This window comes from Pezoporus flaviventris, unplaced genomic scaffold (assembly GCF_033815535.1).
Source record: "Pezoporus flaviventris isolate CSIRO_AGI_PZ_B2104156 unplaced genomic scaffold, CSIRO_AGI_Pfla_v1 ptg000040l, whole genome shotgun sequence".
Lineage (NCBI taxonomy): Eukaryota > Metazoa > Chordata > Aves > Psittaciformes > Psittacidae > Pezoporus > Pezoporus flaviventris.
In genome coordinates this window covers 4,407,578-4,434,859 of record NW_026892588.1, presented here as the reverse complement: position 1 = coordinate 4,434,859, position 27,282 = coordinate 4,407,578, and the positions used below count along the sequence as shown (strand labels likewise).

Below are 27,282 nucleotides of genomic sequence, written 5' to 3'. Positions count from 1 at the left end.
TTGGCTATTAATTTGAGTGTGGATGGGACTGTTTATTGTCTTTTCTGATTTGACAGAGGAAGGAGGAAGAAACTATTTTTGATTCCTACAAAGTCAGAACTCCAGAACCATACAAGCGTAGGCCCTCTAAGATATCTGCATTATGAAAATATTAGGGCTTGCCTGTCATAAAGCTTAAACAGAAAGTATTCTACCTCCTCTTAGCCATTAACAGAAGTGCCTTCAGAAGTGGGTGCTGCCATATGGGCAGTAAAAGGCTCTAACACTTTTCTGCACTTAAATAGTTCTAACAACAAGCTGGCTCTAAGCACTGATAATCTGGTCAGTTTTGCAAGCTTCTCCACAATTCTAACAGTGCAGCCCCATTTTCTTTGGAAACGTCCTTTCTTTTAGCTCACAGTCAGAAACTCTCAGTTCTGTGAAAATATGAAGCTGCCCCAGCATATGATTAAAGAAGTTAGGACTTGTCTCATCTTTAGACTTGACATAATAAAAGAGCTCTGAAGCAAACTAATTTATCCAAAAATCCATTTTATTGAATTTCTGATGCAGAAGTAAAAGTGAAGTTTTATTTTCCCCAAGATAAATGGAGGAAGAATTTTATCTCATTCTTTAATATCAAGGCAGAGGAAGAAACAGGAAAACCTTCCTTTCTTTTTATGTCAGTGAAGAATTAGGACTTTAAACTCAGGGAAGAAAGATGTTCAGTCTCATAATAATCTTTCCACTACTTTTTTAGCAGCATAAATTACCTGAGATATTATGATTTAAAATACTTTTAACATAATATGTTGTATTTACCCTGCTATATTACTACTGATAGAGTAATAAGAACCTTCAGAAGCACAAATCATCAAGAAAATCTGGTTTTCACCTTCAAGTTCACAAGGTATATTGACAGTGGATAATCTTCTGAATAAACAAAAGCACTCTCGTATTAGCCATAGTAAAAGATGCAACGCTAGAGAAGCTCTTACAGAAAGCTTAGGCATGGTGTTTTCTCAATTTCTGTGGAAAAGACTATACTATAAAGTTGTTCACATAGAGTTTAAACAACGTTAAAATTCTGACAATATTCTGATAGTGGGCATTCACATGTTAAACAAAATGAAGTGATGGAAAAAATAAAGGCTTAGGAGAAGTGACAGAAAGTGAAAGAAGGGTTCCCGTTGCCTATTTTTTGCTTTATCCATATTTTTAATTTCTTACTGAATTAGAAAAGCAATACTGAAAAGTAGTGCACAGAGTTCCTTGTTTGTATGAATCCATATGGGGGAGGGATTAACTGTTTGGTTTTTTCTTTGCATTTACTTTTCCAGTTGTATGAAAATTAAATTAGCTTCTCCAAGTCCCCAGTGACGCTGCTGCAATTCCTTTAATAGTTTTTCAGTAGCCCAGTGATTAGGATTTGGTGTATTGTACAGTTGGTACATATGCAGCCATAGAATTCAGTTTCCCACAGCCTAATAGTCTCTGTATAAGCAGCAAGAATAGAAAGCTGTATTGTTTTTAATTTGCGTTACCAGAGTGCCTGTGAGGCTTAATCAGAGCAGCATCCCACTGGCTAGACATTGTACAAACACAGAACAAAACCAGGCTTCCCGCAGAGCCCTTATAATCCAAGTTAAGACAAAAGACCAAAAAAAACATGGATGGAAAAACGAAATGAGAGTGTCAATATTTGTCTAGATGATTAGCAATGGTTTCAGCACACCATCAGTTTAAATATTGTCATTTTCTTCTTCTACATGCATTACGAGAAGAAGAAACTGGAAAGTGACATTTGGATGTTGCTACAGTGAGGGAGCTGTAGGAATCTATATTCCTGACCAGACCTGTGTGCCATCTAAACTCTGTTCCTATCTCACCTTATTCAGGATGATGGTCAAGTTTTAAGCAGATGCAGGTGGCTATTGTTTTAACAGTATCAGTCATTTCACTACTCTCAAGTCCTGCTTATGCTTCCTGCCACTGATTTTGCCACTCTTTTGGCCTCTATTCCAGAACATGAGAGAACGGACAGGTGTTTGTTTGAAAATGTCATAGAGAAACAATCAAACTTAGGCTCCAAGTGAATAGGGATTAAGAGATCATAAATGACCTCTAAAGTAAAGACAAGGTATGTACATCTGATGGCACAGTGAAAGGGCATTAATGAAGAAACTAAAGAGATGGCATAGTCGAAACAGTGTTTAAATATTTAGCTTGCAGTAGTATTTTGAATAAAAACAGTGAAATTACTTTGGCAAAGCTGAGAAAGCACTCTTGCAGTCAAGAGTTTATACTGACAGCTTACATGAGATTCTTACATGAATGGGTAAAGATGTCTGTATCCTACAGGTAGTGACAAGAAAGTGAAATTTAGAGGACAGGACTCAGAAATCAGAGTTTAATAAGCTATGACCCACGGTTTGCCACCTTGAGTATGTTACGAAAGTGAGAAATAAGGATGTTTTACAAGTATGCATTAAGTTTAAAATACCATCTCCAAAAGGTGGTATCAATAGGAATAATTACTTCTTTTTGCTTGGAAAATTAGAGTCTGGTCTGGACTGGAGAAGCAGCTTTGAAGTTTTTTCACATATAGAAGCTAGCTAAAATAGTATCTGTGTAATAAATCACCAACAGACATATTCCAGAGAGAAGAAAAAATGAAATGAAAGCCCAAAGCTTGAAACCCTATAGGAAACTCAGGAAAGTGAAGATTCTTCCAAATGATCTGCTTAATAAAAAATAATTAAGGAAGTAAAGGAAATAAACAAATGGTGACAGGAATCAAATAAGCATGACAGGTTATCAGGAAAAATGCACCAGTGGCTTCATTGGTGGCCCACAAGACAGATGAGCAAAAAACTGCAGTTTTGAAACTGGTTAACATCTTCTTAGGGACTGTGATCAAACTGAGATACTGGCTTTCTCAAGAGTGCAAGGCAGGCAGTTGACAGTTTGGTAAAGTATGACAGAATTGCAGGAAGAAAACTGAGCTTTACCATTGAGAGAAACAGTTAGAAAAGCACATCAGTTAATAACGTTTTGTTTTTTAAGCGCATGAGATTATGCCATATTTGTATACTGTAGCTAAAAAAACAAGACTGAGACCTAAAGTAAAGACCAGGAGAGAGAAGTATGCGTGAAATAAGATCAGCAGGCAGTCTGGGGTGCTATAAGTGATCAGGTAAGAGCATAAGGAAAGATAAACATCTGCTTCTGTGGTAGCGGTAGTAGAAAGGACACTCCATATATTCAGCATTTTTTCTCTTAGGAAAGCTTGCTTTAGAATCATAGAATTATAGAACTACCGAGAAACACAGGCTTGCAGAGACCTCCAAAGGTCACTAGTCCAACCTCCTGCTGAAAGCAAGGGTAACTTCAAAGTTAGATCAGGTTGCAAGGGCCTTACCAAGGTCCATAGTATGTAACATGGTAATAAAGTCAACAGAAAGGAGCACAGTGCTCACAGGAAATAGTGACTTGAGATAAAAATATTATAACAGAACTACTTTGGTTATATCTGGAATGTATTAGTAAGGAAGTACAAGAACAGCTTGCTTATAATGTTTTTATGTTGTGGATGATATGTAACCGAACTGTACATGTTTAATAATCTTATTCCACACTTTGAAAGGTTTTTAATTATTTCAAAGTTACACCGAGCTTTTGAATTTGCAAATTTTATTATTTCAGAGGAACTAGTGGGCAAGAGAACTTTCTGTGTTTCTCACAAAGCCTGTCCATAGGACCTGTTCCCTTAATGTTGTCTATCTCAGTTACTTTCAGGGAGTAAGTTCTAGGTACAGACTGTAGGAGACTGTTTTAAAGCTTTGAATATATATTATTACCACCTAGAAAATAATTAGTAGCATGTTCATTCTACTTTGCTGCAGAAAATCTAAACCTTTGCATGAAAGAATTAAGAACGACTATTATGTTGTTCATCTGTTGTTCAGAACCAAGACATTTAAGAAGTCATTATTTTGCTTCCACTAACATCAAAGGAAAAGCTCCTGTTGACCTCAGCTGAAGCACGTTCAGGGCTTGCCTACATTAAATGCATGTACGAGAAGTGCTATTTTTCCATTTTATCTATTTCATAGCTTTCTAGTTTTACTGTACTAATTCTAGATGTGACAAATTGCAGCTACAAAGACTTCAATTTAGGAGTCATAATTGTATGCATTCTGTTAATATTTCATCACTGGGCTGATTTAACATTTATACTGATAAATGACATTCTTGCCAGGACTACACTGGAACTGAGGACAAAAGATAGAATGAGAACCAGCAGCTTTGTTACAGTGGGTGACTCCATGGAAATGTGCTTAGATTTATAATCCAATATAATTAGAAGCTTTCATCTCTTGCAGAAAATCCATACTGGTTTTCAGCTCTTGAACACAAGCTACATATGTTATTTTTAAAAAAAAATCACTATAATGTATTCAATTTTGGAAAAAAAATGCAGCTCAAATACATGCTTTGGCTAATTTAAAACCAGGTTTCCTATCAACAACTACTGTGTGTGTTTATGGAAACTTGTAACAGGAAAACGATTTATATAAACAGTGGATATCAATTTGGGGAAAATACTGGGTTTCATAATTTTTTTTTAAACTTTGGTAACTAATAACTGAAGAAGCTATACAGTACATGCATGCATACACACCTCTATTACTTGCATTTGACCTTTCTTTTATACTTTGCTTTGCAATCTATACTGTGTAGTCAATTAGGCCACAGTTCTGCAAACAAGGGAGCAAATCCACTTAAACATTTACAGATGGGCTTTCAGGTTAACATTCCCTTTTCAGAAAGGGTAATGGAACTGGCACTGGGGGCAGACACTGCATACTTGGGTTATTACATGGTACTCAATGAGGTTCTAATTCTGATGAACCACCTGGACACAATTAAAGTATGAAATAATTAATAAGGAATTCCATTAAGTTGCTTCCCTGTTCTCCTTAATTTATTGCTGAGTTCCCAGCTCAGAAGACATTCATAAGAGAAATGAAAGTCCTAAGGAATTTAACTTTCTGTATTATGTGCAACAAAAGAGCTTTTGCTATTGCACAGTACAATATGAACACTGATCAGATCTTCAATAAATGAAGCCTCAGTATTGGGAAGTAGTGACTATAACTCAGTAACTAGATATATTTAACAAGGACACTGATGGTCAAAATAGTTTAACAGAAGGTGAACGCTAACTGGATTAGAGTGAGTGCATCTTCTAGTGGTACACCCTCTGAACAGAGGCTCACATACACAAATTTGGGGACTGAGTCCAATTACCAAGAGAGTCCATCAGATTTTATATTTATGCACACAAGTGAGTTTTTCTCAGTTCTCACTGCAATTAGTGACTGCTGTCAGATCCACATCTGTAAAAATCAGGGTATTTTTAAGTGTCTGAACAGAAAGACTGGTAACCCAAGTAAAAATTGTGGCTCATGTAACTTACTTTCGAACTGTATAAGCCAGTTTTGAGAGTGAGCTCACTAAATTACTTAAATCTACAACATCCTCATTTATACAGTCCTTATTTAGTCGTTTGTGTGATTTTCTTACACTTGTGCTTAATGAAATCATTTTAGTGTTTCACTTCTTTTCTTACAACCCTCTGGAGTGTGGCATAGCATCCTGCCTCAGTAGAATTTCATCAATGTGCTTAAGAGCAGTATAAATAGGACAAATCGTATGTACCTGCCAGGTTCAGTGTAGGTAGCATGAAAACTTTTTGTTACCTTCATAGAATGAAGTAATTTTCATGTCCCTGAACATGAGATCTGTAAGACAAACTTCCTACCTGTAATTAAATATCACCCTGTATCTTCATGGTAGAAAAGGAAACTTCAATCTCTACTTTCTGATTATCATGGTCTAGCAATTAGGATTAATCCTATGCCTGTAAAAGCGGATGGATTATGAGAACAGTTTGAGTCACTACCTGTAGTCCATGGCTTCATGGTCCTGGAATATTTTGACCACTCAGTCTTTGGGAGGGCGAGGGGAAGGTGTTAAGCTCTCAAAATGAATGCTTGCATGTTTTTTACCCGCTTGCTTTTCAAACCTAATTAGCAGGGGCCTAAGTAAGAGTATTTCCAAATAACTCGTGATCAGTCTTCTGTTTCCAGAATCTCTGTACAGTTGCATAGTCCCACAAGCTTTCTTTCCCATGCTATATACTGAACATTCTTAGTACTGATTTCTGTATGACAGCAAATAATAAATCCTGTGTGTAACAAATGCTGAGTCATTGTACTTCATTGGATTTGTGGACTGCTGCCCTTAATTTTTATTTCTGTTCTGTAAACTGCAAAAAAAAAATCTTCTGTTTAGTGCACGTTCACTCCTGCTTTTTCTCCTCTAAAAGGCAAACACTACTTTTTCCTGTATCATATCATTGGAGAACATGACGGGATGTCTGTGGAGATGAACACTCTTCTCATATAAAAATCTACAGCAAAAAGTGGTACCTGTGTAACTGCCCTACAAAAATCAAAAAGTGGTGCTGATTTAGAACATATGGGATGTGGCCCAGGACAGCACCAACACTAATTTGATTAACGATTTTGCCTTGTCATATATCAGTTATTCATCCAAATGCTTCATCATATGGGAATTCTAATCTCAATATCCTTCTATTCCTGCCTAAATGGGGTTCGCTGTTCTGCTCCCTGGAGTTACTTGATATGCTGACAGACACAGTCCTATTCTTTCTCTCTCTTGCAGCTTCACCTCTATGTGAAATGCGCTACAGAACTATGTGGAAAAGGAATGCTTTTGAGATTGAAAGCCAAGACTAGCAAAATGTCAGAAACTGTCAAAGTAGAGATTACTCCAAGCAGTAACATAAATTTAGCTCATACTCCCAGCTAGCACAGCATCCCTCAAGGTCACTTTTTGGAAGGGAAATTACTGGGGAAAAACAGGCAGCCCAGAAGAAACATCTTCTTTGAGGCCAGGCTCCATTTCATTTGCATTCTGACATTAGGCTCATAAAAGAGAAAGCCAAGTGAGATTCAGACTCAAATGGCATTTGCAAAACACACTGCTACCAGAATTGTTCCTTGAGCAGTTTCTTTCGGGGGGGCTCAGCATGTCCCTTAGCATAAAACTTGGGACCAGGCAAGTGTTAGGCTGGGGTGGCTCTTACAAAGGAGGCAGTAGGTCGGTTCCCCTCAGAACTTCCAGAAAGAGTCTTGGTTTTATTTCAAATGTGAACTATTGTCAAATGTAATGACAGGCAGAAATATATTAAGTCTCCTTAATAATAAGTTATTATATATAAGATACACAGAATTTACACCAGTTAAAATATAACAACTGGAGTTAAAATGCTGACAGGAAGCAGATTCTTTGATGTTAACGTTTTGGCTTCCCTCGTTGTCCCACTCTTATCTATCATCTGACACCTCTCAAGTAGGTATTTTGAGGTGGACGATGTCCAACTTCACTTATTATAACTGGTGATCAGCAGAAAGGCGTATGCTGGTATCCCAGGAGCCTAAATCCAGTGTTTAAATTTCTCTGTAATTTTTTTTTTTAAATGTAATAATTTTTCCATTAAGTACCATACATTGCTAACAGTATTAGACCGAAGCAAACAAAAATTCACCTGTTAGAGATAATTACACTTTGAAACGCCTTTTTATTCAATTTGGTTTCCTCCCATTATTTTTTCTCCATCTTAATCACAAGAAGTAGATTTAGATTTAATACAAGGAAGAAGTTCTTCCCTGTGAGGGTGCTGAGGCACTGGCACAGGGTACCCAGAGAAGCTGTGGCTGTCCCGTCCCTGGCAGCGTTCGAGGCCAGGTCGGACAGGGGTTGGTCTAGTGGAAGGTGTCCCTGCCCATAGCAGGGGGTTGGAACTGGATGAGCTTTAAGGTCCCTTTCCACCCAAACCAGTCTGTGATGATAGTACGAACTGCTTTAATTCAATTAATAAATGTACGTATTAGGCATATTCCAAAATATGAATTCAGATATCCTACAGTGTTACAAATCAAATATAACCACTACCACAAAACAGTTCCTACTCTCTAGCCCTGAGGTTTTTCTAGTAATGAAAACACAAATTCATTCATAATGTGCATGAATTCAAACTCCACATCAGCTGGATCACCAAGCCTCATCATAAAACTGCCTTATTATTTTATAACTGTATTTTATAATAACTTATGTTCTTAAGTCCATCATTTCTGTATGCAGTCAGAGCACGTGGCTCCACTGTGTTACAGGAAACAGCTTCACAGTTTGTTGGTCCTGCCACCGCTCTCCAGAACAGCGCAGTCAGATGCCTCATACATCTGTTATTTTCCTTTAATTTGGTGATATTCACAGTCATATTCTACAGAAATTTAAAAGTTCATCATTAGAAATATTTGACTTCCTATCAAAAGTAGCATGCCATTTCCGTACCTTTGCAGTGAGGGGCAGCTAACTTGGGTGCATCTGACCAACAGAAGTAGGAAATCGGATGAAAATCCACTTCCTGACTGAAACAGAGTAATTTTTAAATCCGTAATTATTTCTGAGCGAGACAGACAAGTTGTTATTTAAATGCAGTCACTTTCTTCTATTTTAAACTGCTCTAAAAAACTTTTTACTACAATCTGTATTCTCATAAAAAACATTAGTTTCAATAGACAAGCATGAGTTTAGATTCACATACTGGTTGAAGAGCAGAACTGTAAATCAGTGCTCTTTTCCAGTACTATTAATGACTGCACTCCAGTCCTTCTTTACCATGCAAAAGAAGTACTGTTTCCTCTTAAAAGAGGCTCCAACATTTTAAGTATTTCACTGTGCTTTTTCCTTGCTTTCACATTTTTTTACTATGTAACTTGTATATTCAGGGTATCACAGAAAATAACCTGGAATATTCTTCCTCAGAAACATTTGCAGAATTAGCTGTCCATGAAAACGTTCCCTCAAGATTTTCTCCTGTGCAAAAGTAGACTTATTACCATCACTTTATAACTCCTACCTATTCTGCCTGATATGCTTCCAAATCCTTGTCCTTCAAATCCTTTTTATCACCTAAAAATATCACAGAATCCATATTTGTACAGCGGTAATCTCCAAGACAACCACCAGATTATGGCAGACTGTAAGGGAGGTACTTACAAGGTAGGCGCATTTCCAGAACATACCAGGGGCGGCGATTTCTCGTACACGGCAGGGCATAGTGGACCAGTACTCAGGCGTCGAGGAAACACAACTGGCTTCAGTGCTTCCTCACTTCCCACCGAGCCCGCAGTTACCTTCTTGGCAGTAAATTGTGGGCGCTTCATGAGGTAATCCAGAGCTGTTGTCTGCCATCTCCTCACGCCTCAAACCGAGGTGAGCTTGGCTTCAGCTACCGCAAGCCCCCGGTAAGGAGCAACCGTGGTTCTTTCTGAGGGCTGAGGGAAGGAGCCCGGCCCCCGCAGATGCCCGACTGCTGGTTTTACCGAGGCTAAACTCGCACCGCATGCCCTGACAGCCATCTTATGGCAGCGTGCTCCAGGTCTGCCAGGAAGACGAGAAGCGTGGGCCGGGGCGGGCCTTCCCTGCGCTGCCCGGCACCGCCAGAGCTCCCGCCGCGCTTTTGGGAGATGGATGTGGGGATTTCGTTTTAGCGCCTTACAGGCTTTTAAAACGAGGGGAAACACGATTACAGCTTAAGTTGGGCATCGACTGGCAGGGAGGCTTTGTGGAAACCGGGTCTCACGCCAGCAGCAGGCGCCTCACGGGTAAGCGGCCTGGCGCGGCCTCCACGCTACCTCAGGTTTCGGCAGAGAGCTTTAGCGTCCCCAGCTGCCCCACACGAGCCTCGCTGAACTACGGCCTGCCGAGATAGAGTGAAAAACAAACGTACATGTAAAGAGCTAGTGCCCAGTCCTGTAACATGGCGGGGCTGGAGGCCCGGGGCAGGCTTCCGAAAGTATTGTCATCTAAAGGGTGCACAGTGCAAACAGTCCCAAGTGCTTTTAGGAATGTTTTTCTGAAATCACTTATTCATTATGCTGCTCTCCCTGTTAGTTCTTACACAGGAAGCCCTCTCAGATACAGATTCTTTAAAGCTATTTTGGTATCTGATTGCCATCTTAATTTAGTTCAGTGGTAGTGGTAACCTCTATACATCTTGTAGAATTTTGAGGTTTAATCAAATCTTTTAATAGATCTGTGTGCCTTAAACATTTCACCTCTTTAAGTGGCAGGTAATATTTGTTATCTTTCTTTTCGCAAGCTTTTCAGGAGGTAGAACCTGAGATTTCACTGCAAAGCCACGAAACCCTTGGAAAAAATGGCAGAAACCAGTGGGCAGGAACAGTCAAGATGGAGAACAACAGTTATTATGAGTACAGCTCTCCAGGTACAGTGCTGCTTCTCAAGAGCAGCATCTGATTCACAAAGAAGTGCTGAAAGAAGCATTTTCTATATTCTAGATGTGAAAATCTTGTATGCAGTGTGAATCAGTCTAGTTTTTTGAGGATAAAGCAGTGATATTAGCCTGATGTTGCTTCTACTGTAGTGCTGGTTCTTTTCTCTGTGTGTGTTGATTTTTCTCATCGCTACTTTAGGATTGTCTCCCTGACTCATCATTTCTGCACTGCACTGATGCTGCTTTCAGTTAGCACTGTAGATAATTCCTATCAGGAATGTTTTTATTTCTCTGAATTTCTCCCTAGACATTTTATTTTCTACTACACACTATCAACATTGAGGTAAACTATTAAGAAGTGTGCAGTTCAGTTTAAAATAGAGTTACAGCTAGTGATGTGTATTTGTATCTGCTAATATCAGAAGCCAAGACTGTGTTCCCCAGTAAAATGAAAGGGTATGTCAAAGATCTAATAATTAGTTTCTGCTGCTAAGGCCAATTTCATGTCAGCTGGCTGGAATTTAGAGGCATGAGGGCTTTAATTCACCAGGAAGGATACCTTCTGGTTGGTTGACAAGGTTATCATTTCATCTCATCTCCGCTGTATAAATGAGTGAATGGTGCTGAAGTAATTCCTGAATCTCCTCAGTTTAAAGCCTGTCCTTATTTGCCTGCTTGTCTCAGAATGGCAGCCTGTAAACTATTCCAGAGTGGGAACTGCTTCAAGAGCAGCTTAATCCATAATACAGTGACAGGTATTGGAGGGCAGTGATCTCATCAGATATACCAGCATAACTCATTCCTGAGAGCCCCAGCTCTAGTCGAAACTACAGCTGTCAGTAAGGTCTCCCTGTGAGCAAAGATGTGGAAACAGCTGCATGTGGGGCCTGGAATGTATCAAAGCTGGCAATTAAGAGCTACCATGGGAAGGAGAAACTATAGTAGGCAATTAAGAGTGACCTGTCCCTGACTGGTACTTGGAAGATGTTGAAACTGGCAAGGAACAAGGACAGCGGAACTGGAAAGAGGATGTCGATAAGAAAATCAGATAGACCTTTCACCTGATGTAACCGCAAGGCAAACACAGATGTGCTTGGCTAATTGCTTGGAAGCATATAAATATCGTGTCATCTTTTCAATAAACGATGCAGCATGCACTCTACCTCTGGGTCCGTGCCTCCATCCTCACAGCTGAATACAAATCTAAGATGGCTTTTTGTTTACAAAGTAGTGCTTCGTACCAGTTTTGGTTATGAGCTTTCTCTTTTCCCTGTGCAGCTGTACTTCTCTTATAGCTGTTACTTGTGCATTAAATAATTCACTGTCAACAGTGGCTTAGAAGCAGAGAGTTTTTCCAAAATTGTAATTATAGCTCATAAGCAGCTGTCATTGTGTGTTCCCTTCCCAGACCAATTGAAAGCACATTTCTGGTTACTGTCTCCTTTGGTTCACCTCCTATCCTGACTTTATTTTGTACTCTACCACTAAACCATGACACTTCCCTACATAGGCAGGTCGCCTATGTTTTAACTGGGTAGGTTAAAGAACATGCTACTAGCTAAAAAAGGATTAAATGATTTAACCTTTCAAATGTGTTTGAGCAGCTTCTCTAGAACATACCGCAGAAATGGTTTCTGCAGGCTGTAAAATATATTCAAGCCCACTCCATTCTGTAGATGATTATGTCACATAGTGCAATGTTTCAGTTTGCCTATCAAAAGGCTTTAAAGAAAATCATGTCCCATACAGATTTGCTGAACTATCTTCCAAATGAAATGCTGACATCTGTGGAAATAATGCAGGCTAATTAACTGAAGTCATGGAAACACACTACTGCATGTTCTTCACTGCTGCAAATCCTCCTTTAGCACATCTCACAAAAATAGACTGTAAAATGTTTCAGCTTCTTTATGTATTATGCGAGAGTTTCCTGAGGCAAACCGAATGTGTGCATCCAAAATTGCCTTTCAGTGTTTGATAACCTCCAATGCAAATAATTCAGAATTTCATTAACTGAACCAGTTTAATTAACATTTTACTGCCCTTTTATTGCTAGTGGAATGAAAAATATTCTTTTAAACCACAGTGCTCAAGTTCTATCTCTAATGGTTCAGACAGGGCTTTAAGAATATTTCTACCAAGCTTGTTGGCTGAAAACATATTTTAAAAATAACCTTTTGAAATCTATTTAGAATCATGAAATTTCTGCAGTTCTACAGAGGCAACAGCACCGTGTTCGATACTCAGATTCCGTGGAACCTGGATCTGTGATTTTTTCTCTTTCTGGTACAGTACTTCGAGTTTATGCTTTTAAACTCATTAACTCCAATGACATGCAAGATCAGGCACTGCTGTAGGCTACACCGAACTGAATAAAAACTGCCTTATTGGAATGTCGTGCCAGTAGTGGAACGAGCTGTGATATGATTAGATGTAAATCATGGGAGGGGGCAGAGAACTTTGGGGATGAAACATTTTGTACTTTTTTTGGACATTTTGTAGAACATTACATCACTTCATTAGATTTGGTGATCATCGGCTGAGCTGTTCAGTAAATTCTTGTTATAATTGAGCAAGCACATTGAGTGCCACTAACATATAAGATAGCTGTCAGGATCTTTCATATTCCTGGCTGTAAACACAAGAGTGAATCAAGATACTAAGCTTTCATCCTCCAAGTTGAGTTTGCAAACCTGGTGGTAGCAGAGGAGTTAGGGAAAAGATACTTTGAGCAGTTTTTATTAGGAAATTGCTGAAATTGCAAACATGAAATACCTAGCCTTCCCTTTTAGAGCAGAAGATGCTTTAAACAGATAAGATCCTTTATCCTCCTGAATTATAAGGACTAAGAAGGCACACATTGGCTTAGACTTCTGTAGCCTCAATTGTTAAGCCTCCTAAACTTCAGCCTTTTTAATTTTTCATTTCAGAATAATTTACTTGACAGGGTTATAGTTTATTTTTTCATGATAGACAGTTGAGGTGACTTTCAAGATGTTTATCTCATTTAGAAATAGGACTTGCTGAGCTACTCAATCAGTCTTTGCATTTGCCCTAAATTCATTCTATTGTGGCAGTTACTTTCAAAGGCATTCAGAGTTTGTACTTTGAATGTATTGAACAGCTGGGGATTCTTTGATGTTTTGGTAGAAAATAACCTCTGAATTACTTGTAGTTTTATCTTCGAATTACTAGTCATCACTGGCCAAATCTCATGACTGCATTTTAGTGTCAAGGTGCATAAATTCACCTGTGTGCTTTGTTCCACTGCCTTTTAAACTACTGTTTGAGTAAGAATTCTGCTTCCTGGTTTGTGATGAGAACCTTATACTGCTGCCGTGACATGTGCATTTACATCAGTTTCTTCAATAGGTGTTGCATTTATGCTGTCAGACACTCAAGACCTGCTTATGACAGGGGAAGAACAGTTTTCCCAAAGAATTCAGAAGTTCATGAGCATTCACCGGAACAGCTTTCTGGTTTTGTCAGCTGCTCTTCATGGCCCAGAAGAATGGAATGTTATGTTGAAGATTCAGAAAAGGTATGATTTCAACATCAAACCAAGCTTTTTCTTACTAGGAAGAAATGAAGTAGCAGTCCTAGATTCAGGAAGATTGTTTTAGGAATTATTTTCAAAATTATTATTTTTATTTTGCTAATGCACTGGAAAATTATATAAAGTATATGTTTAATAATGGCAAATGAAAAGAATGCTAAGTGAATCAGTCTGACATGTCATAGGTAACAGAATGGGATGTTCCTCAAAACACAGCCCTAAAGTGATTGAAAGGGATGTTATTTGCTATGTAATAGAATTCTTTCTAAGGTTTTCTATTGAACTGAAAAATTAGGCAATTTTCTTGGCTCTGGCATCATCTTTTCGTAGTCATTTTCAAAATGGAACAGGTGAGGTTCCTACCTGAGAAGAGGCTTTATTGTAAAGTACAGATTCTTCACCAGCTTTTAAAATCTGTTTACTTGGAACAGTGTCTCTTATACAGTCCTGGAACAGTTGAAATAATGGGTGTTATTTTTAAGCAAAAGTACAAACCTGGTTTATTTAAAATGGTATCTATGATTTCTGATGAAGCCTGAAAACATGCATGTTTCAGTATATACCTTGCTGACAACACTTACCCAATTGTGCTCCATACTCGTTGTCAAAACTGTTTCCTGGTAGGTATAGTACTCCTAACTGCAGTTGATTTTCACTCTTGACATCAAAGAAATGACAATTCTAATGGCTTCTTTGATCTTTACCTCCTTGAAGCTAGCACCAGTTCCATTAAATCCTGGGCACGCTGCCAGATGCTGATGAGCAGCACAGTGTGCAGGATGAAATGCAGGAAATCTATTACCCACTTGTGAAAATTCCATACATTTTCATGAGAACTCTCAAAAGCTCTGCCACCACTCAGCAAGAACATGTTATTCAGCTGATGGCAATGTTAATTCTCAATCTCCTTGTCGTTGTGTACGCAGATTTTGTGCATGTGTCGATTAATAACAACTGTGGTGCTCTGAAGCCATATTCCAGTTGGCAAGTCAGTCATTTTATTAAAATAAAAATAACACTTTTGCCATAGCAGGCCATAACCAAATTGATGTTGACTAGGCACGAGTATACTATGATGCAGGTACTTTTTTACTACCTGGCAGCTTGGAGTTCTGCTATTGTATGTAAATCACTGACCGAGCTTTTGCATTGCTGGGGTTCAAACTTGTGCCATGTTCTCTTGAACCACAAGTCACCTGTTGGATTTGTTAAAAACAAAGTCCCTGGTATTCTCAGGTCTTCCTGAATTATTGTTTCTTTCTGCTTATCTATGGTTTTGTTGCAGCTGGGAAGGGATTTTTTATTATTAACGAGAACATTATGGGATTGTTGCTCAACAACACGAACACTTGATGCGGATTCTGCATATCATGGGGGAAGTGGGAAAAAAGCTATTTTTATCATTACAGCTCCAATGAGCATCCCACTAGAAGCCTCAGTAAATCTGGATGTTAAATTTTAAACACCTTGGAGCAAAGACCAGCCATGTGTTCTAACAGACAGTAGTCTGCCTGGTGATCAGATTAATAAAATTCAGACTAAATTTAGACCCACTGTTACTGGAAGCAAAACTACTGATAGAAATGGATTTTCATGGCTCTAGGGAAGTACACATCACTGTTTTCCTTGTTCTACTTTGTTCATTCATACTTTGCTTAGCCTATTGCTATTACTAGCAAAGCTGCATGTATTTATTTCTCTAATCCCTAAATGTAAATCAAACCAGTTTCTGCATGAGATTGTAATAGGACTCAACAGTGACCCAAGTACCTCCTCTTAGGGAAGGACACTGCTTGTAACATTTATTTTTGCTAATTAGAAGAATGGGCAGCCAAGTTCAGCCCAGCTATCTACCCAGCACGGGTCCTAATGTGATTGAGTCCAAATCATCAAGCAGACTGAGGGGTAGAGCAGGTGGCAGTCACAAGGGGAGAAGACAGGGGAATACAACTGAGCAGCTGGGCACTTCCTTTGGATTATTTTGTTTATCTAAAATTCCTCCTTTTCTGTGGTTAAGCCCCTCTGATATTTTAGCTCTACACCACCAAACAGCAGCAATGCTCACTTTGGTGTCATTGCTACAACACACTTAAGATACAAGTCTTAAGGAATGACTCTGTGCTTGCCTAAGCTTTGATCTTGCTCTCTCCCCCATGACTGCACTGAATGACAACACATGCTAGGATTTTAAATCTGCAGATTTCATCCTCAAGAATGAATGCATATGAATGATGTTATTTATAGAATGAATTTTGGGTTAAATTTTTTGAATGAGCAAGTCCTTACAATAAATTCTTACCGGAATTATCCCATTATCGTAATCACAGCTGACGTGTAGGTTGCTATAATTAGATACTACACTAAAAAGATTTAGTTCAGATACTTCAAATGATGTATTTTTAGCACAGTTGTTTTTAGATACTTTCCTGTGTTTTTCCAAAGCCATTAAAAAAACCCTGAATATTTTTTTCCTGGCACTGAAAATGGACAGTCTTCAATACAGCAGGAGAGGGGCCAGCTCTCTCTGAATGTACACATGCTTAAGAAGCATTGACATATTACAACCCTAGAAGAAATAAGCCCTTCCAGATCCCACATAAACAAGTGGTACAAAAATGGGACAGATGGCTATACAAACCACAGGAACTCTACAGTGGCCTTTAATGATAAAGGCAATGTTCATTGTACTTGTGAAGGCACACAAGAAGTTGTTTCCATTGTGTGGGAATGCTTTTTTAGTTTTGTGGCATAATAAATTAAATGTGCTTCTAAAAGTAACCTTAATTTATTTTGATGTTTAGATTCCTGGGCAGTAATTTACGTATAATACCAGTTCATAACAGTGCTGAAACCGTTAAGTTAATGCTGACTATAGCTAAGGTAAGTCTGGCTGCATATTCTCAAAACTATTAGTTCTTCAGAATTATATTAGCCAGGAAAAGCCAAGAACTATAAAAATACTTATTTTTCCCTAAATGGAGCTTTTTGGGTCATATTGACCACAGTTCATTAAATACATGGAGGTAGGACCACCACTATGATACTTTAACAATAAAGACTCAGCTAAAGGCAATTTAAAAAGCTCTAAATAGCACCTATGAAGACAAATTAGATACTAAGAGCTAATTTGGCTTTTACTTACCACTGTTAAGTTAGGATGTCTTCATTTATTAGTACAGAACCAGCATGAGATCTAAATATGCAATGACTTGAAGTAAAAATGACAATCTGAAGACTAGTTACCTGTGTACTTTGATGCACATACTATTATATTATTCCTACAGCTTAATGAGTGTAATTTGTCTGTGTATCTGCAACATAGCCTATATGCACAACAAACAATTAAACCTATTTACTGAACATCTTTAAAGAACATGAAGATTTCAATTTAGATACTCACTGTAACCAGTCCTAGCAGCATCCCCTGTACTAAAAATAAAACGAGCAGGCTGAAAGACATGCTAGGAATCAACTATGAATTTACATTTTATCCTTTCCTGAAGTGGGTATCTCAAAATAAGCAGCATTAACCTATTCAGAGTATTAATAATTTTAAAAGTGTGTAAACTACATCTCACTAAATGGCAAAAGTTATTAAATACTTATTACAACATTGAACACCGTACTTAAACTTTTAATGGTATCTACTGATGTCTGGCCCACTCTTAATACAGCATTAACCTAAAAGCCTTTAAGACTACTGTTGATCCTATAAACTTGAATTTGCTTTTCTACTTGTTCAGGATGTTTACACCAAACTCCCATAGGAGACCCCCATGAAAAGTGATAATAGCACATACCACAAATCTATTGGTTGCTGTTACATTATTTCTTAACCAGTGCAGTGCAGAGCTAGTTTAATGAGCTCATCTTTTGTCAGAGAATCCCTAACTGGTATAGGGCCTAAAAATGAACTTTTGGCCTTGGTATTGGCCAGGAGAGCAATACCATCCAACTAATCCTGGGCTACCTACCCAACTCCTGTTGAAATACTATCCAGATAATTAGATGCAGTGCTGACAGGACTGGTTATGTTAAGACTGGTCTTGCACCTGAGGGGATACATCACAATCACCTCTGTGTACATCATTCCTGAATATCCATTTCAGAAAACAGGCTTCACATTTCAGTGCCGAATAATTTTACATCTGTTCTATTTGAAAAATAAGATGTTGAATATTCTATTACCTAAGAGTTACTGTGTCCTACTAATAATATTATTCTTTTCTCCAAGATAACTTCCAAGCCACAAGCAAATGATATTCGTTACAAAATGGCAACGACAAAAGCCCAAATCATAGAAAAAAGTCCAGTTTGGAAGATGCTTCAGGAGTACCAGCTGCAGTGGAATTGATTTAGCATTTGGGGGTTTTATTCATAAATAGTGGCTACATTTTACACAAAATATAGAATGTTCTTAAAAATATAGTGACATTTCAAAAGACTGTATATACAACTTACGCAGTTGGAATGAAAAATTATATTAAATAACTATACAGTGAAAAATAGCATACTTTATACCAAATGTGCGTTGTATAGGAAAAAAAAAAGTGGTTTAACTGCACTATAAAAAAGCCATCCTTATTTTTAACTTGATTCTGAACTTAGGAGCTCATCTGCTTAGAATAATTTTCAAAAATGCTTAATCTATCTCAAGGACAAATTTGTCATGAAAGATAAGGATAATCAATACTAAAGAGGTTTCCCACATACAACACTTATATGTATGAAACCTTATGCAATGTGTTTTTGTAAACACAAGTGTTACCTGGTTTGCTACTAAGTTTTAACATCTCATTTGGCTCAAAGTTGATTTGTTTTTCTTTAAACCTGGTTTTCCTCACCATAATGTTTCTACTGTTATCTATGTGAATCTTAGCATCCTGGTTTAGTATTGATGTATAAGTTTCTATATTTACAAAGTGTTAATAAAAATACCTTATGCTTAAACAGTGCTTTTTAATTAATGCTTCTCCAGTCACTTCATAAAAACCTTTGTAATTCACAACACCATTCAGCAACTATTATCTAACAAATTCTGAAGATGAACAGAAAAATAAATGCACAACCATTATCTCCTTGCCATGACAAAAGAACAAAAAAAAAAAACAAAAAAACCCTCAGTTTTCATTTCTAAACTTCAGAAAAAGTATCAGTTTCTGACAAGGAGTATTTGAGAAAATAGGCCATCTCTGTGAAACCCATATAACAATAGCAAAGTAAAATAAAAAAAATGAAGACTTATGAAGAGCAGCATTTGCAGTTCTTCCAGAGGCCACTCTGAACTGCTGTTCTTTAAAGGCTGGTACCTACTTTTCAGCTAGTCTCACAGTCAAAATGATCTTCTAAAGAAGTATATTAATTCAAATACTTCACCTGACCTAACTATTTTCATCCATTACAGCTTTTATTTTCACTTCAATAAGTTCTTCTACTCGAGCCAGAACACTTTCTATTAAATCAAAAGTGAAGAGAGCAGAGTGTAAAACCTGAAATGACAAAAGAGATTATTTTTATTAGAATAATTTCTTTCTCACTGTATCTGTATGTTTGTCTCCAGATGCAAAAAAAAACTTTCAGTACTTCTGAATGACTTCAAAGGAAATGCAAACTCACCTGAAGCTGCATGTCAGTAGTCATGGCAGGCATCTTTTCCCCACTAACAGTTACAGAACAAACTGTGTTAGGACTCTGCGCCTCTAGAAGAGAACAGGCAACCAGAGCTCAGGCTGCTGTTTTACATAACTTTTAGAATGGAAATAATGTTTAATATATTAGCATTTCTAGACAGTAATTGTTAAAACCCACAAACTTAGGGATTGACTGAACAGAGGACAGAAGGTGCTGAACCTTAAGAGGAAGACAGTTTGAGCTGGATGCTATCTCTATGCTTGCCATAACATACATTACTAAACAGGCAGTATCTGCAACTGAATTATATACAGCAAAAATGTTTTTTTAAGGGAAAAAGAACGCTTAAATCTGGTCAATTTTTTGATAAATTCTTACTATTTCAACATCCAGAGATAGTGGAAGGTTCTTTAGCTTGACTTAATGAATCCAGACATGAAATACTTATTAACAAAAGGCTGTGGGCTTCTCTGTTTCAGGCAGATTACTTGCAGCAAGCAAAACTACAAGGACAGAGCTGAAAACTAAGGGGAAAACCTCTTACATTCAGACCACATATTTGAAATTCAACATAATATATATACATTGGGGAAAAAGGCTAAACCAATTACTGCTACGAGTTAGATGTTCTCTCCCAAACTCAAATCTCTTTATGCTTTGTCAAAGGCTAGATAAAAGAAAAAGCTTCCTAATTCATTTTAAAGTATTTCCTTTACAAAGGTACCCACAGGTTGCCTTTAGAAAAATTCCCCTTCTGTGCCTCATACGTATTTAGTTAACAACAACAGAAGAGGATAAGACTCGGGGCAAAAAGCTTTACTGACATCTTTGGTAGCAAAAGCAAGAAGTTCCTTGGGCTGTCTTAGTTGTACTGGAGATCACAAAGGAAGAGAGGATCTGACATACACAGAGACTGCCTAAAGCAGCTACAGCTCTTACATCCTGTGGAATGTGTCTGTTTAACCCTGAACAGAACCTGATTCTGTGTGTCAGATTTTAAATATATATATAAGTATATGTGTGTGTATATATATATATATATGTATATATTAAAAAAATCCCTGTGTAATTCTTCAGGCTTTAAGAGAGCACCTATTTGCTGTGTTAATTACTTCTTTTCTTGTTCACCTCCCCATACCTGCTATGAAACTTAAGGGCTATATTTTCAGAGACACTTAGATGTCAAACCTTAAAAATCGAAAGTATAAATGCAGAACAAGCTTTGAAGGTCCTTATGCAACATTTCTGTCAGGTTTCCATATGTGATGAGAGAGAAGTTCTGATTTTTCTGACCAATTATGGAAATTATTAGTATTAAATGTAGCAACTACTGAAATATTTGAAATTCTGAATACTGTCAACAGTGGTATAAAACATGATCTATACAGCACTCACCAATTCTTTGTTTCCAAGGGACTTCCACAGTTTGTAAATACAAAGCTAAGACAAAAAAGAAACCAACTAACCTTTTTTATTCTCTTTCTTATTCTTTATTTCTGCTTCATAGTGTGCTTTTGACATATTGAGTCCTACATGCAGTGGCTTTAAAAAATTTTGCTCAACCCTGGGAATCATGGTCCATACTCCAGTCTATCCAAACAGAGCAGAGAAGGTTACGAATTAGTTTTATGGAAGCATTGCAGTGCTGAGTTTTTTAGCACAAGGCTTTAGACGAGTCTTTGTAATACACACTTCTGTGCTGGGAATAAAAAACGGAGAAAAAAGAATGTAGACTCATGCATTTAAGCATGAAGAGAATCATGATGGGTATTTAAGCTTCTCTCACATGATCTGTTGAAAATTAGAGGATAAAGCAGTCAAAAAACACATGGGGGGTGAAACTTGGTATGTAGGCTGATAACTAAAGCAGTGGAAGCACATTTTTAACTTGGTCTTGTAAGCAAAACTGAAAGGATCTGGAGAGGTTGGAGGGGAGCTATTAGCCACTTTCTTAGGCTAGAATCTCTACAGGGAGTAAACAGCAGTTGTAGATTCCTCTAAGATAATTCAGCAGCAAAATACAATAAATTCTTAAATTCATGTTCCTGAATTAACACTGTATTGTGATGCCAAGTGAAAGCTCTGATAAATGTCAAGCTCCCCAAATACGTAATGGTATTATCTATCTTGCAATTTAAAAAGCCTTATAGGAATGTTCCTGGATATGCTACTACCCCATATCCTTAGGCACAGAAACCAATGCAACCATGAACTTCTCCCCAGTTTGGCATGGGTGAACAGAGGGGTTTACAATAATGGCATTCAGAAGCAAGAAATACCAGGAAAAGATGCTTAAAAGCAATGCTGTTCAAGGTTACACAGCAGAAGAGGAACAATTCTCTGCCTTGGCACCTTATAAGCTTGTAGTTACAAAACTGCAAGAAGGAAACAAGTACAAAGCAGTCTTTGTGTCTCTAGATACAGGAGCCATTTATATGGATCCTTTCTTCAGGCAGTATCCTCAAAGGGCAGAGTAAGGTCAATAAAAATAAGAATTACTACATAGTATTGTTGATTACAGTGGAAAATTCACTACATTTTAATGCTAAACAACACAAAGTTAGCTGGTCAAACAAGGAAACTGGTAATAACTTCCACCAGAATGGGGCTAAGAATAAAGAAGTAACTCTGAAGAAAAACATTGATTTTTACTTTATTAATGAAAGTACTTGTTACCCAGCAATCAAAAACATCTGAACTGACAGAAAAGGAGGCACTTTCTTCCTGCCCCACTTGCACTATATGAAGGGAGACAGGGAGGAAGTCAAAAAGAACTGGCTGCGTTTAAATGTAAGGGAAAACTTAAGAAGAGGTGATGCCCTTTTCTCCTCAAACTGTAGGGACATTCTATGTCAGGCACTGTTACAGCAACTGTGTGCGACAATATTTGAGATTTTAATAATAATAAAAGAGGAATTCTCTCTTTTCTGACAAAGCTATGCATTTACATGAAACAGATGGACTATACTGAGCACTTAAAATAGTGATCACTCCTTAAATATGATGAACAGATATAGTCTATCAATAATAAGTATATAAATAGTAAATTAGAAACGCACCAACTGGTATTAATTTTCGCTACAGTTTTGGTTATCAGTGCAAGCTGTATTATTATTATTATTCTACTTAGACTAATGTCATTAGGCACTTAAACTTGTGTTCATGGATCTCAAAGTGCTCTAAAAGCAGACTATAGATTATTTTCTGTATTTTAGAAAACAGAAAATGATCTGCTGAAATCCATTACTCCAAATCATAAAGAAAGTCAAGGAACTGGGGGAGAACAACAAAACACCTTAGGATACTTAACTGTTGCTTAGGATATTAATCTGACCGTGATTTTGCTTATTCAAGTCAAGAAAGGTTTTACTGTACTTTAAAACAGAAAAGCAATTTTTCTTTAAACTGTCACTAATTGAAACAACTATTTTAATGCAAAAAAATCAAAACATTAGTACTAAGGAGCTAGGTGATAACTGTTGACTACATGATGTACTAGATTAAAAGCTCCTGAATCACATAAATTAGAGGAATGGTGGAACACAATGATTTGAAAGAGTCAACAGAAGCTGCATTTAAGATTAGAAGTAGCAGCCACTGAATGGTAGAATGTAACCAGAAAACCAAACACAATTCCACTGGCTCTTCAATGCTGTAGTGATACAATTCCAAGTAAGTGCACTTATAAATCAGATGCTAGAATATGGAATCCATATATCGACCCAGTTGTGAAATTAAAACAAGTTTCCCCTTGAGTGTCCAGGAACACATTTCCATCAACTGCAGTTGGACAGGACTGACTGTACACAAAACCAGCAGATCCATCACAGTGTATTACATTGAGTAGCCATAGAGCAGCTGAATAACAAATACACTTTGCACTGATCTAACAAATGTTGCTGACTGCTCCAGACAGCAGAGAGCTAAACAAAAGAGAGAAGAAAGAGGTGGGGATTACAACTAAAGCTATAAAATCCTGCTTTAAACTGAGGTAGCACAATGTTATATGGGAAAAATACATAAGGGCAATTTCAATTTTTTAAATATACTGCAAAGTTTAAATCTGCAGAGTACTCCTGAAATATCTACATTCAAACATCCATATACTGAAGTGAAGGTAAAAAGCTATACCTATAATACACACATAAATTGCAGTGGTGCGCAGTTTGGGCTGGCAAGTTACCTCTGTCCATAAAACATTCTAAGCTGTTTCCAATAAAGCAACCTAACAGAAACGTGGATAGGTTTGGCCATTCCTTTTGCTACTTCAGCAGATGGACCTCACAGATAAGATTTTTTTTTTATGCTAATACCTGGAGAAGCTTTTAACATGTACCTAGCATGCACCCACACAGTCACTGTAAATACAGAGTATGGTTTTCTATAGCTAAAACCTATTTAAATATGTTTTCTGAGAAATCATAATAGTAACAACCTTTAGCATAGTGCACACAAAACAAAATTTGCCTAAAGATGAATAAAATGGATCTCTTGAACTGTAAAGGTTTGTATTATTATTACAAAGAAATCCAGCCGGAAGCTTGAAGAATACCAATGAATAAACAAGCAAAGTAACAAATACTGGGAATACGTGATAGAGATGATGATTTTATAGTGACCTACTATGAAATTATGGACACAGATGACAGCTCATCAGGCAGAGTAAAAGGATTAGCTTGCTTATAGTAACAGTTAAGTATGAATGCAATCAAGTTTTCTCAGAATAAAGAAACACATCAAGTATCCCCTAACGTAGTTAATAAAAGCATCCCTTCTGGATTACTGATCAAAGAAAAATGCAAAAGCTTGGGTTTTAATCAAGGATAACAGTGTTCACATGAATGCAGCTCTCAGCCTTCAGCTAATCAATCATTTTCAGATCAGTTATCACTTACCTGATTATCACTTTCACAATCTTTAATGACTAAGTATCTCAGTAGATTTAGTGACGCCATAATCCTGTAAATTAAAAAATGTACTGTTTATCATTCAGAGCAGATCTGTATTACAGGGATTGTAATTAAAATTGTCCATTAGCCAGACATCCTAAAAACACCCATTTGTACAAAATACAGCCACCCATCTGTTGAGCCATACAGCTTAGTCTCAAGCACTGGTGTGCAGTAACATCCATGTTACAACAGTTGGCACTTTGCAAGTAAAATTAAAACTGTCAGCAGGTTGGCAAAGGCTGGTGACTGTGGGGGAAAGAGTTCTCTGAAGAGACAGAACCTTATGAAAAAATTTGTAACACGCATTTCTAGTGATCCAACTGAAACTAATGTGACAGTCTTCTTATCGTCTTGAATTCCCAGTGCTTTTTGAATATGCTTTTTTGTTTTTATTTTACCAAACTTCTTAGCAGAAACTATTTATTGCTTCATTCAGATAAGCAATTACACATCATACATCTGGATCTGAAGTAGTTATGTGTCCATCTGGACACTATCACAACCTATTGATTTACAAGCACAACCCTTACTCATGATATAGGAAAAGACTTGCCCTCTATATGAGATTTTCAGAGACCTTTCAGTTATATTTTATATTACTCAATGCAAGTATTTGCTATTCAGGTGGCTCTGTGTTCCCATTCACGGGATAGTGGATTCCCAGCAGCCACCTCTGGGTGGCAACACAAAATGTTGTGTGCTATAAGTTGTAACTGGTAACTGTTATTCCCCTGTATCATGTAAGACAAACCACAATTCTTCTGGTCCTACAATTGCTGACAAACCAAATATTCCTAAAGAAATAATGCTCGACCAATTAGTGCTGGCATTTGACACCTGAGGCCTCATGTCCTCAGGGAATGGAGGAGGAATTTCTTTCGTATGAAGATCAATCTATAGCATTGTGACATTATTCTATACAGTTAGTTGAAAGGATGTTCGAAATAAGTGATCACTTCTAGTTCCAAAAAGTTAAAATACACTGATGTTGTTACCTAATTACGTGACACTGTACCTCCCACTGCAGTCAGGTGGTTTGAAGTCTTTTTAAATGATTAAAAAACGGAGAAAAGCCTCTAACTGCAAGTAAAACTCACCTATCAGAGTGTTGCAGAAGATCTGTCTCAGCACCTTCTGGAAGCAAAAACACTAAATCTAGAAGGGAGATCAAGTGATGTCCTGTAAACCAAGTGTTGTCACATGCCTTCTGAAAGGAAACCAACCCCAATATGACAAGTTTAGCTGAGTTCAAAATTTAATTCTTAAAGGTATCTTACATAATTTAACAATAATCTTGTGAAACCAGAACAGTGTTGGGGAAGAATGAAACACTGGAAGCAGTAGTCTAATCACTACAGGTGATGAAAGTACACAAACTGATCTTTTCATAACCCTCCCTACTCTGTCTCTCTATGCCAAGCTGTTCCTTTCAATTCTCCACCTTTTCAGTATTCCACCATCAATATAGTTAGTATTTGTTTTCATAAGCTTAGCAAATGGTAGTAGGCACTCTCATTTTATTTCTGTTGAGGTACGGAACAGAGACTAATTTCCATACCTCAATATTCATTTCACAATGGTGACAATTTTTTATCTATTTATTTTTAAGATAATCAGGTGGTTTAAGTCTGCTTTGTGTACTTTTAAACCCAGAAATGGATTGGAAGAAAAACAGAGTAGATAATGAGACAAGAACAGTTAAGTCAGATCAGATGAGAGACCTGGAAAGATTAAGACTACCTGGGCACAAAAACTAAGATGAAATAAATGGATTCCAATAGGAAATTGTTATCATGATGTCTACAGCAGAATTCTTTGCAACAAATCTAGAATATTCAAATTCCTATGATGAAATTATTAAATTGTCTGACAGCCAGGGAGCTCTACATGGAAGAAATGCATTAAGAGAATTCTGAAGCTGCATAGTAAAAAAATTGATTAGTAAGGAAATTTCAGAATATACTTTTACCTATTCAAACTAGGTGCAAGCCCCTTTTGGAAGACTTTTCATACTATCATCTTCTTCAGCCCTGCTGATTCAATATACAGGGCAGACTAGGATCGAATAAATAGTAATTCACTGTTTTCTAACATAATTATGCCAGCATAAAATATGCGCAACTTTAATGTATTGTCCTATTTGACAAAAGCCAGTATCTTCGAGAATCAAATTTGGTTTGGAAAAGGCTCTAAGCAGTTTAAAGGGAGAAAAAAAAGAAAAAGAAAAAAAAGAAAAAAAAAAAGGAGTTAATTTATTTTTAATTCATTTTTCCAACTTCCTGGTATAAATGATTATAAAATATGATATCTAAATGGCTTTGATCTAGCCTAATCATTTCTGATGAATTGAACATTCATGACGCACGCATAATGTAACGATGTCATCATATAAAACAGGAAAAAATTAGTAATTCTGTCTGCATTTGAATTATGTTCAAAAAATGAAGAACTGTGAGGGTAAAAAACCCACCAGGGAATTCCCCTTTAGGAAAGGGGCATGTACCTTCAAGCACAGACAAGATAATAACTTCTGAGAAAAATACAATACGATCATGCAATTAAAAAACATATTTTTAAAATTATAATGTAAAAATACATATGCAGGATATATGTGCATATATACATAGCATAAGCTATATTCATATTTTTAATTACATCATTTCCCGATCTTATGTTTCTTTCCAAAGCAGATTGTTTGTAATGCATCCCTCAAAGCTTAAGCTGTACACATTTTCCCAACATAATACTCATAGAATTTTGGGATCGCTCCT

General features: G+C 37.2%; 2 protein-coding genes and 1 long non-coding RNA gene across 5 annotated transcripts in view; 1 reads left to right on the top strand and 2 right to left on the bottom strand.

The window, feature by feature from the left end:
* Nucleotides 1-8,503, bottom strand: part of LOC133275507 (uncharacterized) — a 37,090-nt gene extending 28,587 nt beyond the window's left edge. The window contains exon 1 of the long non-coding RNA XR_009745554.1: nt 8,425-8,503. This is a non-coding gene — a long non-coding RNA (uncharacterized LOC133275507). The remainder of the gene's footprint in view (nt 1-8,424) is intronic.
* Nucleotides 8,504-9,603: 1,100 nt separating this feature from the next.
* On the top strand, nt 9,604-18,286 carry CUNH1orf146 (chromosome unknown C1orf146 homolog). Of its 2 annotated transcripts, none has more exons than XM_061465506.1 (6): nt 9,604-9,775; nt 10,238-10,363; nt 12,565-12,658; nt 13,745-13,913; nt 16,730-16,808; nt 18,163-18,286. In XM_061465506.1, the coding sequence occupies exons 2-6, from the start codon at nt 10,295-10,297 to the stop codon at nt 18,280-18,282; spliced, it is 531 nt and encodes a 176-aa protein (XP_061321490.1). In that variant the 5' UTR covers nt 9,604-9,775; nt 10,238-10,294; the 3' UTR covers nt 18,283-18,286. The 2 variants fall into 2 exon arrangements, with proteins under 2 accessions (XP_061321490.1, XP_061321489.1); XM_061465505.1 differs by having other exon boundaries at nt 9,604-9,861.
* GLMN (glomulin, FKBP associated protein) overlaps nt 18,279-27,282 on the bottom strand; it is a 21,604-nt gene continuing 12,600 nt past the window's right edge. Inside the window, exons 15-19 of one of the 2 annotated variants that reach the window (XM_061465499.1) lie at nt 25,609-25,718; nt 24,455-24,518; nt 21,026-21,149; nt 19,545-19,627; nt 18,279-19,417 (exon numbers count right to left, since the gene is read on the bottom strand). In XM_061465499.1, the coding sequence (XP_061321483.1) occupies nt 19,310-19,417; nt 19,545-19,627; nt 21,026-21,149; nt 24,455-24,518; nt 25,609-25,718 (489 nt within the window). In that variant the 3' untranslated portion in view covers nt 18,279-19,309. The remainder of the gene's footprint in view (nt 19,418-19,544; nt 19,628-21,025; nt 21,150-24,454; nt 24,519-25,608; nt 25,719-27,282) is intronic. The other variant, XM_061465500.1, reaches the window with a different exon arrangement.

Excerpts from the sequence above, each read along its gene's own strand:
- CUNH1orf146 (XM_061465506.1), top strand. The coding sequence starts at position 10,295 with ATGGCAGAAACCAGTGGGCAGGAACAGTCAAGATGGAGAACAACAGTT. Across the intron at positions 13,914-16,729 it reads ATGTTGAAGATTCAGAAAAG|ATTCCTGGGCAGTAATTTAC; the intron begins GTATGATTTCAA and ends TTTGATGTTTAG. Across the intron at positions 16,809-18,162 it reads TAATGCTGACTATAGCTAAG|ATAACTTCCAAGCCACAAGC; the intron begins GTAAGTCTGGCT and ends CTTTTCTCCAAG.